At 31.2% G+C, this 18,839-nt stretch overlaps 1 protein-coding gene across 2 annotated transcripts in view; it reads left to right on the top strand.

Moving 5' to 3' along the window:
* LOC106457971 (zinc finger protein 704-like) overlaps nucleotides 1–15,834 on the top strand; it is a 61,348-nt gene extending 45,514 nt beyond the window's left edge. For both annotated transcript variants that reach the window (XM_022384073.1, XM_013917418.2), the window contains exons 4-7: nucleotides 8,708–8,802; nucleotides 9,612–9,855; nucleotides 10,317–10,418; nucleotides 11,272–15,834. In XM_022384073.1, the coding sequence (XP_022239781.1) occupies nucleotides 8,708–8,802; nucleotides 9,612–9,855; nucleotides 10,317–10,418; nucleotides 11,272–11,457 (627 nt within the window). In that variant the 3' untranslated portion in view covers nucleotides 11,458–15,834. The remainder of the gene's footprint in view (nucleotides 1–8,707; nucleotides 8,803–9,611; nucleotides 9,856–10,316; nucleotides 10,419–11,271) is intronic.
* Nucleotides 15,835–18,839: the final 3,005 nt, after the last annotated feature.

Here is an 18,839-nt window from a genome sequence, read left to right as displayed (position 1 = left end):
TAAAACTGTCTTAGCTGAAGATGACTCCTACCTAGCCAAAATGTATATTTGTGTCACCTAGTCCTACTATTATCATTGTTAAATATAAAAAATGATGCATCAACAATATCAATTCCCTTTACAATCTTAAACACCTTAATCAGATCCCCCCCCTAACTCTTCTTTTTTCAAGAGAAAACAATTTGAGAGATTTCAGCCTCTCGTCGTATGACAACCCCTCCGTCCCAGGCACCATTCTAGTAACCCTTCTCTGAACCCTTTCCAATAATTTAATGTCCTTTCTAAGGTAAGGAGCCCAAGACTGAACACAATATTTCAAATGTGGCCTAACCAGTGACGTGTACAATAAAAGTGTAACCTCTTTAGACTTGTATTCAATATTTCTGTAGATACAACCTAAAATCCTATTAGCCCTACCACTAGCAACAGTACACTGCTTGGATGGCTTTAGAGACTGATCGACTATTACACCAACATCCCCTTCCTTCATTACACTATTAAGGTTATTCCCATCCAAATTATACTTATAATTCAAATTATGATAACCCACATGCATTATCTTGCATTAATTATAATTAAAACCCATCTGCCATTTATTTGCCCGACTCACTAAATGAATCCTTTTGTAATCAGCTAGCAACATCCAAGACCTTAATATCATCTGCAAATTAAAGTAACTTATTGACTATCTCTTCATCTACGTGATTGATGTAAATCAAAAAGAGCAAAGGTCCTAAAACTGAGCCCTGAGGTACCCCATTTGTGACATTAATCCAGTTTGACTGAACTCCATTTCTAACAACCTTTTGCTTTCTTCCATCCAATTTGCTAACTTATCCCCCACACCTATAGGGATAATTTTTACAAGCCCTTTATGTAGCACCTTGTCAAATGCTTTCTGAAAATCTAGATACACCAAATCTACACTCTTACCCTCATCTGCATAAGAATGTTAAAAGATTTGTAAGGCAAGATTTTCCCTTAATGAAACCATGTTGACTATCCAATAAAATTCTAAACTTTGTTAATTGACTTTGCAAAGCATCGTTTAGCAGACTTTTCAAAACTTTTCCCACAACTGATGTAAGACTAATGGGTCTATAATTAGCTAACTTCCAATCCTCTGGTATCTGCCCACTATTCAAGGACTGACAAAAAATAGTAGCAAGTGGCTCACATATTCAATCTTTAACTTCCTTCAAAACCCTTGGGGAAATATTATTTGGCCCAGGAGCCTTATCATTTTTTAAACTTCCCATTTTTTTTAACCAGCTCAGAATTAATTCAGTCATATTGTTTGATCCACTTTCCATTTATCAACTGTTCAATATGTGGAATACTGCTTAAATCTTCATTAGTAAAAACCGAAGAAAAAGTAAAATTTAATAACCCAGCCATCTCATAATCATCAGATACTAGCCTTCCTTTATCATCCCTCAAGGGTTCTATTCCTATCCCAACATTTTGTTTCCCATTAATGTATTTAAAGAAATCCTTACTGTCAATTTTTACATTTTCATCCAACTTTTTCTCATACATCCTTTTTGATGTCCTAATTTCCTGTTTCACCAAATTTCTTGATATTTTATAATCTTCTAAGTCTCCAGTCATACCAGTCAAGTTAAATTTCTTAAATTTATGATGCTTTTCTTTAATTTTATTTCTTAAACTCTTTGTGAGCCAACCTGGATTTAATAAACAATCCCACAATTAAGAAATACCTAGGCACATCTCGGGAATATCTTTGATCGTTCTTTCCCCATACATTACTAACCTTAGGCAAACATTTTGCATAGCATTTCCACATTTATTCACTATTTGTTTGGTTTTTCTGATCAGCCATAAATAACACTGGTCAACAAAAAAGTTTTTCTCTGCTACTGTTTGCGAGTAATTTGACGATGCTGATTCTAAAAAGCATACTAAAATTACTGATCACCTCTAATTTTCGGGTTATGATAGATTTACTCAAAATAATCTTGTATATTGTGAAAATAACTTTTTCTTTAATACTTTTATTTACTGATTAAAAATTACATTTAAGAATGTTCAAAAGCTATATATATATATATATGTTTGATATACAAGGTTGTTTAGTGTAAGAGGTATTATTTAGTTCATTTAGTGATCTAATATTTAATGACTATTTAGTTTTCATAACAAGAGCGTTAAAAATAATTATTTTAAAGGCGATAGTTATGACAAATTTCGTTATTTAACTCGGTAAGTATCGTAAGTTGTCGTGTAGTTAAATTGTTGTAATTTTATGTCACAATACTCGAACCTTATGCAATTTTCTCGTTGCGTTAAGTGAGCATTGTTACATCATATCATCTCGTAGATTGTAGAAAGTTCTGGGCCTCAGTTGGGCAAAGTATATATATATATAGGCGACGAAGTGACCACGTGACCTCTTTGTACTCGCTCAAAAGATCTATAGACCTGATACTACTAATACCATTACTGTTATCTAATTACTAATTACTGTCACTAATACAGTTATCTATTAACAGTCTTTTCAGGAAACATTACAAGTCTTTCACGCATAAAAAATCATATTTTCAATGAATTATTTTCAGTAAACTAAAAAAGATTTGCCCTTGAATATAACAAGCATTTGTTTTGAATAGTCCGTGTGCAGAGTGATTTTCATGTTAAGATTAAAAATACTTTTCTTTGTCTCAAAAATTTCAAATTGCATTTGTTTAATCAATAAAACCTCATAAATACATTTCAAATGTTTGCTTTCAGTGAAACCACCTAAAAAAAAATCGAACTAGATCTAAATTAACCCATTTTCTTTCTAGAGTGACTTCAAATGAAAAACGGCCCGGCATGGCCAGGTGGTTAGGGCGCTCGACTCGCAATCTGAGGGTCGCGGGTTCGAATCCCCGTCACACCAAACATGCTCGCCCTTTCAGCCGTGGGGCGTTATAATGTGACGGTCAATCCCACTATTCGTTGGTAAAAGAGTAGCCCAAGAATTGGCGGTGGGTGGTGATGACTAGCTGTCTTTCCTCTACTCTTACACTGCTAAATTAGGGACGGCTAGCGCAGATAGCCCTCGTGTAGCTTTGCGCGAAATTCAAACACAAACAAATGTAACATGAAACTACATTCGTTTATCCATTCCCAGTTTGCCCCTGAAAAAGAAAGGTCCACCTTTCGAAAGAGCTGGGTTATAGGGTTTTTATTCATTTCGTTTATCCTAAGTAGCTTTAAACTCGTGACAGTATACATCTATTAATTAAATTTTATTGTTTTATTCCGTTTGAACTGTGTCTAACTACTATTCGCGCCAATATAAATTGTAAATCACTTGGGGAAACGTGCAGTTCACGTGACGCTATCGAATTACCTTACCCACGAGCTAGGAGCTTCTTTGAGCTGCTGGCATGTGTGCCTCTTGAAATACTTGTATTATATTATTATTTATTTTACCTAATCTAACCTTAAATAATCTAAAGAGATCCATATTGTTACATTTTAGGTACTTTGATAATAATAAATAAAGAATAAACATGAAAAACAACAAATAAAGTACTTACCTGAGTATTCTTTTTTTTGCTGTTGATTATCGATGACACTTAACCCTACTTTTTATACTAATGGTAGAAGTGCATTAAGTAATTTTATTTAATTAAATAACGCACCAAAGAACATAAAATAATAACATGAAAAAAAAAAACAGACAATTTACTCTAACAATCGCAGTTTTTCTCGCTTTCTAACAATGCAACAAGAGCCATTACAAATTCATCCAAGCTAATATAATAGGTCATTTGATAGATAAAAACCCTGGCTTTCTATTGGTTATAGGTAATATATGATTAAATGTAAAATAGAGTTATTAACAAATCCTGAAAGAGAGGATGTGACAGGAGGGGTCTGATTTTCTATTTGATAGCTCTGTAACCAAACAAAATTGAAGGCTATAAAAATAATGGTTTGTCTGGGCAATGACGATTTTATAGTGAGTAATTTACGTTTAATTTCGTAGTTACTGGAGGGGTGGTGGATAAAATAGAGAAGATACCTAGAGAAACTGTGTCACGTCTGTGACACTAGGGGAAATTCAGGATTTTTTTAAAATATTGCCTTATATAATTAAGAACTTAAATTCTATATACTATTAAAATGTGGATTATCAGCTAAGCATTTATGCCATATTAATTAGTATAACATAAAAAGTAGTTTAATAAAATTTTGAATGTAAGACACTAAAATCTTGTGTCATGCACAATAAAGGATACTCCTGGCAATAGGATTAAGTTGACTCAGAAAACGTTAAGTTAGTGTAAGTGAAGTTAGACTGCGTGATTGTTAGTTTACCCATAATGGGCAATACTTAAAGTGAGCTTCACAGTGGTATTGTAATAACAAGGATAAAGGAGAATAATTTGTCTTCTCAAAAGGTTATCTAAAGTAACTGAACCCACCTATGTGGACTTTGACGAAAAGGTTACAATTAATTGAAGTTCTGGATACAACTGTGATAACTCACGTGGAAATGTAAGTGAATCTATCACAAATTGTGCAATAAGAAACGGAGTAGAGAAAAACAATTCATCTTGTCAATTTAGTTCTAAAGTAACTGAACTAGCCTGTGTGGACTTTTGTAAAGAAAAGATAATTATTTAAAGTGTTAGATACAACTTTGATAACCAATAGTAAAGCGAACTTTTGTACATACGTTTGACATGCTTTGAATATATATTTTTAAAACAAGTGGATTGTGTGCTGTCTGTTTATTGTTTGAATTTATCGCCAACAAGTCGCAGACACCTACTGTAAAGAATCCGGCCCATTTACACACCTGACAATATAATAGCAATACCAGCTTAAAAAAGCAATGAGCATAATAAGATTATATACTGAAAATACATTCAGGCTATGCTCAAGACTTTTATCCTGGTTATTTTTTTTTTTTTTTTGTCCTAAATACCTTCTTGGCTTGTTGCACATTTTATACATGTTCCCAGTTTCAAACTATAAGAACCAACAGTAATATCCCATCATACTTGATATCACTGTTCCATTGTAGAAATATTCTGATGGAAGCACTTACCATGCTCATCACTCACTGCACCTAGATCTTTTGGGAGGAAGTCTAAATAGGAGTGTAAGACGTGCATATTTACTGACATCTTAGACCTCATTTTCCTGTAGTTCTCGATTATATCATCAGTCATCACAGCATGGTTTTCATCTCTGTGATTTTGACAACTTGTTTGAATGATTTCAAGTTGGCAAGTTTTTTCTGATTGAGTACTATTTCAAAATCATCATCCCGAATTTGTGGCCCAAAAAGATACCTCTTTTCATTTTTGCTTCACTGATTTTTGGAAAATTGTCAGACAGATACCTGAAACCATTACCATCTTTGTTCATTCATTTTACAAAATTCTTCACGAGTCCCAGTTTAATATCAAGTGAAGGCAGAAACACATTTTGAGGATTCACTAAAGGTTGATACTCGATATTCTGTTTCCCTGGTATGTAATTCTCTCTCTCACTGGCCATTCCTTCTTTTTGAAATGATTTTTATCATCTCGGCTGTCTCAGAGACACAATAAGTAACAATGAGGGGTATATCCATTCTACAGGCCTAGCAGGGGTGCAGTGACTTTTAGGTAACCACATATGTTTCACCTATGGTGATCATATATGATGGCCTCAAGTATAATCGGCATGCTTGGATAAGTGTCCTTCATGGTCACTGCCAAAAATATCACCCATTGTACTTTGTGGGTTGGGGTTAACCTTGTGGTACCATAAAATATTCCCTGCACTTTAAGCTGTGGGTGTGTTATAAGTGTGACAATCCTCCATTAGCGTGGATGGTGGGTAGTTGGGTGCTGCTGACTGGCTACCCATGCAGGGATGGCGGCAGATGGCCTTCGTAGCTTTGTCATAAATACAAATACTGTAATTTAGGGATGTGAGTGTGTTATAAGAATTACGGTCAAATCACGTTATTTGGTCTTACAAAAGTATTTCAAGAGTTGGCAGTGTTGACTGTCCATCTTCTCTCGACTACTACTTCAAAATTAGGGATGGCTAGCTTGTGTATCTTTGCGCAAAATCCAGCAGAACAAACTAACAAACAGATAAGCCTTTAATTTGTACTATTTCATTGAAACTACTCTGAACGTTTGGGTTATGAACGTCCGTGCTCTAGCTAAATACTTTGCCGTTTGCTCTCTCTCCCTCTCCAAGTCTTTTTTTCATTCATAACCGAGCTTCGTCAGCAGCTGCATTCATTGATTTTTTTTCCCCTTTTACGACCTTAATCTCAAACTGGGGTCAGCCGGTATACTTTGTAAGCCAAGAATTTTTACATCCCCGTGGCTAGCCCAGTCGGCAACCATATAAGACGAGTATATTTGGTGATGGGGATTCGAACTTGTGATCATCAGATTGCGAGTCAAGCGCTCTAACCACTGGACCATGGTTGGCCCATATCCTTTTATAAAGGTGACTTACTGAAACGTCGAAATATAATTTCTTGGAGATTAGACACATTTTATTCACAAAATGTCTAACATACTCTCGTCTGCCCTAGTAATGTGAAAAGCGAAAATAATGCTTACTGACATGGTCTAAGCACTCTGAGGTTAATGAAAATAAACTAAATGTGAATTTCTTAGGATAACATAATCAGAAATAAAAGGAGAACAGTCATAATGTAAAATGTAGATTAAGTCCATGTAAACTATAACGAACTAATTTATTTCTTCCTTTAATGTTTCTACAAAATTCAACACTTGTATACTGTCGTAATTAATTGTAGGCCTACGTTACAAATGATGTTAACTAACGTAAAACAAATCAACTTAAGTGTACAAAATAACTCAATAAGCGCGATAGCAAACCTGGATCCAAATACGTCTCGAAAATGCACTGATTCAACTGCTTTCTTTAAAAACCCTCCACTTTTTTACCCCTCAACTGGTAGGGTAAAATATTTGAATCACAAGTGGTAGGAGGTAGGTCAAAATAACCCATTTGTAACATACTTCAAAAATATTATCTTTATAACACAGTCGAGTCAGAATGACCCACAAATGACAAACAAATGATTATAACAGCAAGAAAGAGAATTGTAATAGCACATCAACACTCAAAAACTGATTGAGGATAGAGTACAGAAAATGTCAGATAGAGAGCAGCACTAGCTGAGTGAGAATATCGACTTGAAATATCGATGTGGGTTATTCTGACTCCACCCTACCAGTTGAAGGTTAACTATGTACTGTATCTCCTTGACTACCTTTCAACCCACTCTACTCTTGAAACATCTGTTTCACTGCAAGCTTACTTCACTATATCTTCAACTATCGTCGTATTTTTAATCTAGCTTCGAATGTGTGACAAAAACTTGACATCACCTTAGAATTTTCTAGGCGTTCTTACGCCCACCATCTAACAAATTACGACATTAAAAATACAGCTTACAACAATAAATTTATAGTAGGGCCATGCTATCTACGCTTTACCTTGTCATAAAATAATTACCACTGCTTTTATAGTTATTTCAAGTTTTCAATGTCATTTTTTCATGTAAATAAAATACACAGTGACGTGAAATGCTCTTTTCTCATAAACACATTACAAGTGGTTTGCTATAGTAAGACTCATTGTTTTTAAACGGAAACATTGTCTCTTGTTTCTTTAATAAGAATACATTGGACATCTGTCTGGACACTAAGCGTAAATGTCAAATTCCAGAAATGAGATTAGGTTATAAATGAACTGTTCACGGGTCAAAAAATTGCAGTTCTCTTTCTTCCCAGTGTTACACAAATTGTTGCTTTAAGGCTAGTAATATTTGATTATACCATGAACAGTGAAACTTAACATTTAAATTGCACTTTTAGAAGAAATCTTCTTTAAAAAATTAAAAACTGGATTATAAGGTAAAGCACTTACTTAAAAATATTTGCAACTGAATTAGGAATTATCCACATTTTCATGCTTCAGCCTTCACGCGCCGTATCAAAGCAGCTGATGTTAGTTCGATAACCCACAACTTGTACTACAAGTGCGGAGATTTTCATAGTCTTCAACCAATTTTTAAGTTGCAAGGTCATAAACTCAATAAATATAAACAATGTAACAGGAAAAGTTATATTCTTTCTTCTGCCACATCTACTTTTGAAATCCAATAATAAGTAATGAAATTTCAGTTGAATGGTATTAAGCAGCAATTGAGCTCACTATTTGAAAAGATTGTCAATTAGCTTAGAGCCACTCCGAATTCTTATAGTTTTGGGTAGTCTATTAATTTGATATTGAAACTATGGCATATGAAAAGGTCCTAATTTTGTATTAATACCTACCATTAACAAACCAAAACTACTGCTAATGGTACTTAATTCTTATATTTTTAATTTGTTTTGATAAATATTATCTGATCATACAAATTTTAAGAGATCAATAATGCATTCGCATTAGAATTTTATGCCTAAAACTGATTTTAATTTAAGCAAGGTATTAAGTCGTAACTTGTATAAAGCTCGAGTTGAGCATTATTTTTATGCAGGATATAAGTTGCTTTGGTGAATTTTGGGATATCACATGTACTCAAATAATGCAATAAAACAAACAACCTTGTTGTATTTGAATTTTATAGATATTTACGAAAGACAGAAGATTAATGAATCTAAGAAGTAACCTTGAATTTTACAGTATTTTCTTTTTCTAGAAACAAGTTGTGTTCCAATGTACTTGGCCAGGATGTAGACGGCAATATGACACATGTAAAGATATTGAAAAACATGTTCGTACCTTACATTTAAGGTAATGGTGTTATATTAGTCGGTTTCATTCTTATCTTTAGTAATAATAGTAATAGAGATGAAAATGATAACATTTAAATTAAGATAATACTTATTAATATTCATCTCCTTTCAAGTACTTTGTAATTAACATTAAAATATATCATCTTAATAATGAATTACCTTATAATGATATTTTAAAGTAGTTTATCAAATTTTATTATTCAGTGTGCTTTTATTTTATAAAAGTTTGAAAATATGATTTCACCTTCTACATACTGCATAGATTTGCTTTGAGACAACACTCAATTAAGAATCTAACTACATATATTGATGCATGGTGCTGCCTACCATTAACAAACTACTAGTGGTAGTTATTTTTTATATTTTTAATTTGTTTTAATAAAATCTTATGATGAAATGAATAAAAAGGAGTAATAATAGCAAAGCCAGTTAGGCAGCATATTGCATGTAATACAGGGTTAAATTCTTATATGAATTACCAGACTATACCTTTAATTCTTATCATTATTTATCATTTGACACTGGACATAATTATTTCTAATGCACCTAACGTGTGAATAAAAAATATGCTTGAAACAGTCAGTTTGAATTGTTATGCTTGACTTAATAAAACAATGATAAAATAACATGAATCAATTATAATACTAATGTTAATTTTTAAACTTACATAGAGCAAACCCTTGAAAGTGGCCGAAAATATAATTTATACATTTTCTCATAGTTGAAAAATTTTAGAATACTTTCAAATGATCAGTCTCTTATCTTTGCTGCAATTTCAATAAGCATTTTTTTTTTACAAAATATTAGGCAATACAAACAACAGGGAATAGAATTGAATGATCATGAGGAGGAGTTTTACTATACAGAGATTGAGAAAGAAATTGATGTGGGGAACCAGTTATCACCACCACCCAGTTCAGAAAGTAATGGAATTGAAGGGCTAGTATCTCCAACATTACCAACTATTTACACATCTATGGCTCCTACTCTTAGTCATTTGGACATGGTGAGACCTCCTGAAGAAAATCCAGAGTTTAAATGTCAGCAAGAAGTATGTTTGTAGTCAAAGTTTGTAAACTTCTCAGTTACTGACTATAAACCTAGAGGTGTTAGAATTATTTGAATGTTTAATGAAACAGCTTAAAGCTGATTTATTTTTTCACATGAATATTGTATATGTTAATTTTCTGTTTGTGGTATACTTTATGATCTCTTGAATTGATTTCTTTCTGTGTAGTGAAACTAATTCAGTAATATCAGAAATGCATCTAACACTATATCGCATTTCATACATGAACTGCCATGTTTTGATGTACTTAGTGTTCACAAATTGTTTTATGTTTATTTTCTTTGTGATTTTCTGCACTAGTGAATTACCAATGAAAATCGCTTATAGAACTTTCTTCCATAAATGTTTATAGTGAATAATGATGTATTCTAATATAATTAAGCTGTAGTTTCTAAGATTATCCAATAAATCGGATATTAAGTAACATGTTCTTGTTAATTCAGCAATGTTCAAAGTCAAGCCCTATCAACATCCCCCAAGGACAGACATCAGTGATTCAGTGGTATCCACACCATTCATATGCTGCAAGCCTTCCAAGTACTATGGTGAGAAATTTTCATGAATTCCTATACAAATCTTTTGCTTTGATATCCTTATTTATGTCATAATAGAGGATGAGGCTAACAGAGCAGCCTTGTAACTGTTTATAGCCTGTTGTAACTACAATACCATCTATATTTAACTTGATAACTTACCCAGCATTTTACCAAAGAATTTTGACAAACAAAACTGTATATTGAGGAAATTTGTTCATTAAAAATTTTCAATTGTAAATCAGTCAGACAAAGTAGGTTTGTTTTAATATTAAATATTTAGTGAATAGAATGTTCTATTCTTGTCAGAAAAAAACTAATAAAATGTTGGTTTGAATTAAATTTTTGTATAATCTTTCATTTCATTTCAACTGATTTTCAATAAATCAGTTCATGCTAAATGTGTTTTAAAATACAGAAGCAGGCTAAACCTTGTAGTACTGCATCACTTGCAAGTTTGCTTGAGTAAAGAATTACCATATTGTGCTAAATTGAGTTGTTAAAAAAAAGGTGTCTTACTAAGAATAGCTAGAGAGTTAACCCTTTAGTTTAATTGGTAGAACAGTTGCCTAGTGTACAAGAGGTCACAGGCTCAACTCTCTTGCAGGAGACATAGAAAGTGTCTTAACTAGTGGGCTAAAACTTTATCTCAGTTGGTAGAGTACTCAGCTTACATGTGAAAGATCCTGGATTCAATTCTGCTAGACAAAAGAAAAAAAATACAATTTCTAAAATATGAAATATGTATGTCTCTCAGTGCAAAAAGTGAAATGGAGTTGAACTTGAAGCCACATTATTACATGAAGCACCATTCTCTGTTGCCAGAACTGAATCATAATTATTTGTTTTTTATTAATATTTTCAGGTTTCAACTCCTAAGTACATACGTCTAAGCCCCAAATCTCTTTCCACATCACCCAAGTGCTTGCCACAACTACGAAAACTTCGATCAGAAAGTCGAAAATGTCGTAAAGTTTATGGCATGGAGAACAAGGACCTGTGGTGCACCCAGTGTAAATGGAAGAAAGCTTGTACCAGATTTGTGGACTAAATGAGATTGTTTAGCAACTGCGATTGGAGAGAATTAATGAGACATGCTTTATTACAGTGACTTGTACAGCCCAACTATATAGAAATACAGTTTGATACTTACCATTGAGATTTATTATCACACTTTAGTACAAACTTGTAATGTTAAGGCATGTTGTTTACCAGAATGTATTGGAACAGATTATTACTAAACCAAGAACTTTTACTGATTAAATTGGCAATTTTTGGCACAAGAAATGTAAATTTGCATCTTTCCATTTTTCACTTTACCAACTAATAACTATATCTTTGTTTGTTTGTTTTTGTTTTTTTTTAAAAAAAAGATTGTATGTCACATCATTGTTCTTGGGTTCTTTAATAGTTTTATAAAACTACCTTAGAAGAGAGATACCAAATTATATAATTTTAAACTGACTGCCATATTAAATGTTGCTCAAAAACATGATATTCAGGCTAGTGTAAGCAATATCTTTATTTGAAACTGATAGGTACTACATATTTTAAAATATTTTATTAGATATTAACTTCATAAGTGATTAGTTTCTGTTCTTAGTATGCCATATCTTTTCCAAATGTAATAAAGGTTATTCAAGTTACAAATATATTTAAGTAGATGTGGAGCTAAGTTTTATCAAGCAGCTAGCTTATGCAAGTAATTTGATCTATAGCTTTGTTTCTAAAATGAGAGAAACTTAACTAGTATTTAACACACACATCCAGGACATGAAATTTTAAGTGACAGCTTTGACTTAGGGCATTATACTCACAAAGTTAAATCTTCATATATATACGGTAGAGAATCTTTTTTAAAGTTTTATTTGTTTCATATTTTTACTGTAGAGTTTTAAGTACTTCATATCAATTATTATTTTTTTTAAAACAAAGTTACAAAAGAAAATTAAAGCACGAGCTTACATTGCTGGATTTGGTTTTTTGATGACTTTTGTGTTATAATATAAATTGAATGATTTTCTAAGTATATTCACCTTGTTTTACAGTTCATTAGCTACACAACACCTAAATAAACCAAATGTTCCTTAAGATATATGATCTTTGAACAGTCGATGTTGAAGAACTGTCTTTATGTTGGAGGAACCTATTATTCCACACTGACATGTAACCATAAGGATACTACAGTATTGGTTAAACCTTATATTACATTAACATGGATAAGCCCACATTTTATATGATATTATAAGTTTTGATGTATGACCAACCAGATAATATTGTTAGATAATTTTATTGTTTATCTTCCTTTCAAAAACTATTATATTTTAAAAAAGGCTTAGTGTGTGCCTTTTTATCTAGTTGGGTATATTTCTTAACAGTTAACTTTATAATTGCATGACTTATATGACATTTGCTAGGGAAAGTTCATTGTCCCATGGAATTTTTTTTGTGAAACTTTGAAGTTATAGTTGGTATCCAGTCCTATTTTGATAGTTTTGTCATCATTGCATGCAGATTAAATTTGCCCATTATTTTTAAAATTTTATTTGTCTGTTTTTGGAAATATATTTCGCTCTCTCTTTCTTTACTTTTCAACTGTGAAAATAATCTTACTGGAAAATGGGTTATGTATTCTTATTATGAATTAAATTTCTTAGTCATTAAGAGCACAACCTCAACCTACAGAGTGAGGTTGTCACTTATTGCGTGTAACTTTAACCTCTGGTTAGCTGTTAATAAAAATGTCATTTCTACATTGTAATACTAAAATTGTTGTCAAAAAATGGAAACATCCTGTTGTACTTTTAAAAAGGAAATCTCAGCTATTGTGGCAATAACAGATAAAAACCTTTTTAATAGCTCTGCTCCACTGGATTTTTATAAATTTATTTTTGAAAATGTAATTCTTTATTATTAGAAAAATGTGAAATAATTGTTTTTGCACCTGCAGAAAATTTTCATAACATGTAAATTCATAAGTATAATATGTTAGTAATATAAATAATGTTGAAATTACTTCACATTTATTATGTTAATTTTGTATTATGTTTTTAAGACTTTTATGCAATATTAATATTTGATTTCAGTTTTAATCCACCTGTGAAAAAGTCACTTCCTACTATGATCTTTAAAATTGTTAGTAAATGTTCCTGACCAATGTTTTATTGAGGCTTCTTTTTAATCATAAAAATTCTGTTGATTAATATGAATCTTCAAAAAAATTGGAATTATATAAGCATTCTATTAAATAGTAGGGTGGTTTAATCCTAATGGTGGGTATAAAAAAACATACAAAGTAGTTGGTTGAATAATGATTTTCATTCACTGCAAATCCTTGCAAGGCAGAAAAATGTTTTATTTTGTTACTGCAGTAAGTATGAAGAAAAACATTTGTAATGATTGAATTTCAGAATCTTCCAAGTAAACAAACGTATTTCCAGATTTAGGTGTTATATATGTAAAATTCTCAATCTTATTGTACAAAAACATTATTTTGCAATTTTTGTTACGATTTGAAAATTATAGTAAGTGATGAAAATTTTGACACTTCTGAAAATGCTGTGGGCTTTATTCTGTTGGAAGAAATGAGCTGACTTCCTTTCATTACAGGATAAGGACCATTTATTCACATTTAGAAGATAATTTGTGCCTTAATCATTTACCTCAGGAGAAAGCTGTATATAACTATTTGTAAATCCTCAAAGAGAAAGGCAAGCATACAAGAAATAGACCTTACAGATAACAGTGTATCTTTATAAAGTTTTATAGCTTTTTGTTTGTTTTTTACTGAATAAGACAAGAATTGTCACTTTTCTATCACACTGTGATATTAAGAAAATAGTTTGATACTGTATGTTTTATACATCTTTTTAACAAGTTAATTTTAAAATGAAATATAAATGTGAGTTCTGATGCAAGATGCTAAATACTACCAAAAATAGTTTTTGTATAAATTTGATGTGAATCAAACTGAAATAGATTAATATCATCATTAAAATGTGTGACAATATACTGTCAATTTTGCAGTTTGTTTCACCTTTAAATAGTGTATATGTAACAACAACAAAAAAAAAAACTTACTGTTGTGGTTGTACATCTTGTAGTCCTGTACTTGATGCAATATCTCTCTAACATCTTTGTTGTCTCTCTTAATTGCACACATGTTCTCTCCAGAAAAAAAAAATATAAATTTTAGAATTTTTTGCAGAACATTTTCATGCTTATATCCTTTTGTAGCTAGTAGCTACAGTTATAAATATTTTTGCCATATAATTTACATTGTTGTTGTAGTCTTGAGAGTAATATAACTGTATAGTCACAGAGTGAACAAAACACAGAATGTGGCTTAAACTGTGTTTGGTAAATTAAATGTTTCTACTTAGTTCTTGTTTGATATATATAAAGTAGTTGTTTTATAAATGTGTCACTTGTAATGTGTGCTTTATTCAAAAGTTGAATTATGAAGTTGGAGTTAGTAGACTTTCAAAAAGTGTTTTGACTATGTTATGTTTTTTCATTATATTGCATTTGTTGTTTCTCTTAATGTTTAGGGATTGTATTTGTAACAAAGGTATGTTTGAAACATAATTAAAATGCCCAGGTAAAATGACTAACTAGTTCAAATCAGTGTGAAATAGATGTTGTTTTCACACTCAATAACACTTATAAAAAATGGTACAACTGGCTTTTGTTAAGAAATAATTATCGGAATATATTACAAGCACTTAATTTTTTGGTTACTAAATCTTGTAAGCAGCCAAAATCATGTTTCAATCATGATTTTAACTTTTATTATCTAAGGATGTAAAACATTTTTGCTGTGGATGTACTGTGTCATCTAATTATTTCATGCTTTTTCTTAATTGTAAACAATGTTTAGTTACTTATGTCTATTTGAGATTGGTGGTCAAATCCATTGCGTATTTTTTAATAATATTAAACATTCTTGCATTTTATTTAGTTGATTATTGTAACTAATATTTAACTGCAGTATCTATTGACTTTTAATATAGACAAAATCCTCTTGTTAGCATTGTTAGTACTCAGTCTCTCAAGTAGGGTAAATTTTCAACTTTATGAGGTTATGACACTTAAATTACTATCTATGGTAACACCATAGAAGTTATTATTGAGTGTTATTTAAATGAATAAACTAGTAAAAACATTTGTTATCATTGGATGTACCAATGCTAAACATTACCCAAAAAAAGCAAGTACTTTCAGCTGGTAGGCTTTTATTCACTCTGAGCTAAAGGGCACAGATGAAAGTGCTCACTTATTTTGGGCTATTTTTAGCTTTATTGTGTAATTTTAAGTTGTTTTTTTTATGTGATCCACAGTGCTGTCACTTAAATGGATTAGTTTAAAATATATATATATGCTTTTTACAAGTATGTTTTATTTCAATGTTGTCTTTATATTTTCATTATATTTTGTATAGGAAATGTGTAAATATATATATATATATTCACTTCCAAATCTCATTTATATACAATATTTTAAAGTTTATGGATCTAAGAATTATGTGTGTTACAAAAATTCAAAACTTAATATACTAGCAATTTTTATGGTAGTAAAGACAAGACAGTGTAAATTCTTTTCATGTTTGTATGTTTAAAAATGATTTATGGTATTATTTCCATTAGGGGGGAAAAACCCTGTTACTGTGTGTTATTTCATGACTGTTTTATATGTTAAAATATAAATATCATTTAATAAAAACTGTTTTTACTATTCTGAATGTTATTGGATATTAGATGTGTTTTTTTCTTCTTAGCCTCTCTGTAGTAAAACACTCAATATTCTGAAAAGTCATAGTTTTGTAAACAATGATTAAAATGTAATAAATAGTTGATTAGCAATCAAGGGTATGTTACAAGGCTGAGGAAAATACTTTTGTTTTTTGGTGGGGGTGGGTTATAATTCTACACTGGTGAGCATCAACAAGTGATGAAAATAATGAGTTATTGGAAAAGTGCTTAAGTGTTCTACCACTTCAGTAGGCTTATACCCATAGGTTGGTCTTTAGTATTAATTTAAATATGCGAAGTTCTTTTACTTACTCAGCATATTTTACTATACTTTGAAATTTTTATTTTACCACATTCATAATTTAATTAAGCATTTTAAATGAAGGTCTTGACAACTTGTATTTCTGTTTTACTTGTAAAATCCAAAATTATACAAGTGAACTAGATTAGCTTCTGATTAATAATTGAGACATCACCAACACAAACAGATATTCAGTCATTCTCATAAGATCTATGTATTGTAATTCAGGATTGCATTTTTATATAATTTTAATCCTGCTGAAAATTCAGTTGTACAACCTGATATTACTGTTAGGTGATTGACAACAGAGTTTGAAAAGCAAAGTATTGTATAGACTTGGTGATTTAATGCTTGTCTGTGACAGATGAGAAATTACATTGTGTGACTTACCTCTGGTTTTAGAATTTTAAGACTGACCACAATTAGTTAACTGTATTTATACAATTTCTCTACACTACTTGCCCTTTAACACTTGTAAAACTAACTACTGTAACTTGTAATAGATAGTGTTAGAAATAGAAAACCTTATAACATGAGCACTTTTAAAAACGAGGACCATTTCTCATCAGGTCCACCTTCCAAAAGTGATCAGGTTATATAGTTTTGTATTTTTGCCTTAAAATGATTTTTTGAACTAATTTTCCTTACATCAGTATTGGAAATAATTATGAAAATAGTGAATAAAATCCAAATAGTCTGGGGTTGCTCCTATCCTGCTATAAGAAAATTAACTGTAACACAATACAGTCAGCCATGTATTGTAACTTGTTCCATTGTTGTGTGGGTTCTTTTGGATTATTTGGTAGAAATAATCCCAAGTCCAATCCACTAATGATGATAAGTTACTTTTTTCAACAACATTTGTTAAAGGTTATGTTCACTTTGACAAAGTTGTAGGCCTAAGTTCACAAACAGTGTTTCAATAGAAGCTGCAATAATAATCTATGCCTTACTCACAAATAAAACTTACTAACTTGATCACTGAGGAACAAACATAGTAACTCTCATTATTAACACTGAATTTAATTATTCACTGATTAACTCATTGACTTTTCATTTAATGACTTCTTTTATTTATAATGTACCCTTATTTCTACATACAACACAAAACTAAATTCTTAATTTTCATATTTCTAGATATTGTGTCATGCACCCTCAAGCAAACAAACACCTTGTTTCTGTATTTATTTTTTAACGACCCCTATTTTTTATAATCTTTTAAAAGTACAACAGTAGTGTGGTAAATAAACACTTGGTTCTCAGAATACAAATGCCACATAACAAATATGTAGAAATCAAAGAGTTGGCTGGTGAATGCTACTCCATGTGACTAATTGAAGATGAATTTCTCGTTTAAATAAGAGCTGTATGTAAGCTACAGAAGGTTGAGTATGATTTTATATTAAAATAATTTTTGAGCATCGACAAGTCTTTACAGTTTATGTCTGGTCAAGCTATTTGTGATTAATGTGCATCTTGACAATAGCCCTACTTTGCAAAAGGCTCCATTGTAAAGCTGTTATGTCCAAAGAACACCATTTAACTCTGCATTGTTGAAATAGACAATGAGAAACTGTCGTTTTTATATATTAGATGGCTTATAGAAATCATGCATTGCATACTGGTGTGCTTTTGACATGAAAGCCTTGTGACAAAGGCCTTTTCAATGGAAACTACGCTGTAGTACTATGCATAGTCATCAGATAGAAGACTGGATGTGGTAATGCTCCAAAATTGTTTTAGTATGACGTATTCAACTGCTGTATATGTATCAGTTAATGATCTGGAAAAGTGCATGACATGTCAAAGGCCTATCTCAAATTACTTATAAATCTTACACTAAGTTCCCCATTACTTTTAGCTGCAATTGTAGTCAATGTATTTAATTATTTTGCTGCTTCTCATGTTCATAAACATCATATATTTTAAAATCTTGATAAAATTATAAAATTAATAAGCAATAATTAAGCATTTTATCGAATACGTTAAAATTGTATCAAAATAACTGATACAACAACTGAATTCAAACCAAGTACTTTTCCATTTTTATTTTCAATAAAATTGCATTTATTTTGAGATATACATAAAAGAGTTGTCACAGTTATCAGTATCATACTGTATGAAAGTATGGTGTTGTATTCGCAGAATATAAAATTATATTATTATTCAGCAATTGGTAATGAAATTCTTTGTATATTTCTTGAAAAAGTAAATCCCTTTTTTGGAATGAAGACGAGTTTAGCTTATTTTCCGATACTGTAATGTATAATCCTAAACTTTAGGCATACTATAACAACTTCTATGTTAGCGTGGAGGGTAGCAAGAGATCATTACAACTTGTGCATTGAGCTCTCCCGTCCTTTTAATATATTGTTGCGTCAG

The sequence above is a fragment of the Limulus polyphemus genome, unplaced genomic scaffold (genome assembly GCF_000517525.1).
Source record: "Limulus polyphemus unplaced genomic scaffold, Limulus_polyphemus-2.1.2 Scaffold399, whole genome shotgun sequence".
NCBI classification, from domain to species: Eukaryota; Metazoa; Arthropoda; class Merostomata; order Xiphosura; family Limulidae; genus Limulus; species Limulus polyphemus.
The sequence above is the reverse complement of the archived record's forward strand: the minus strand, read 5'-3'. Positions and strand labels throughout refer to the sequence as shown.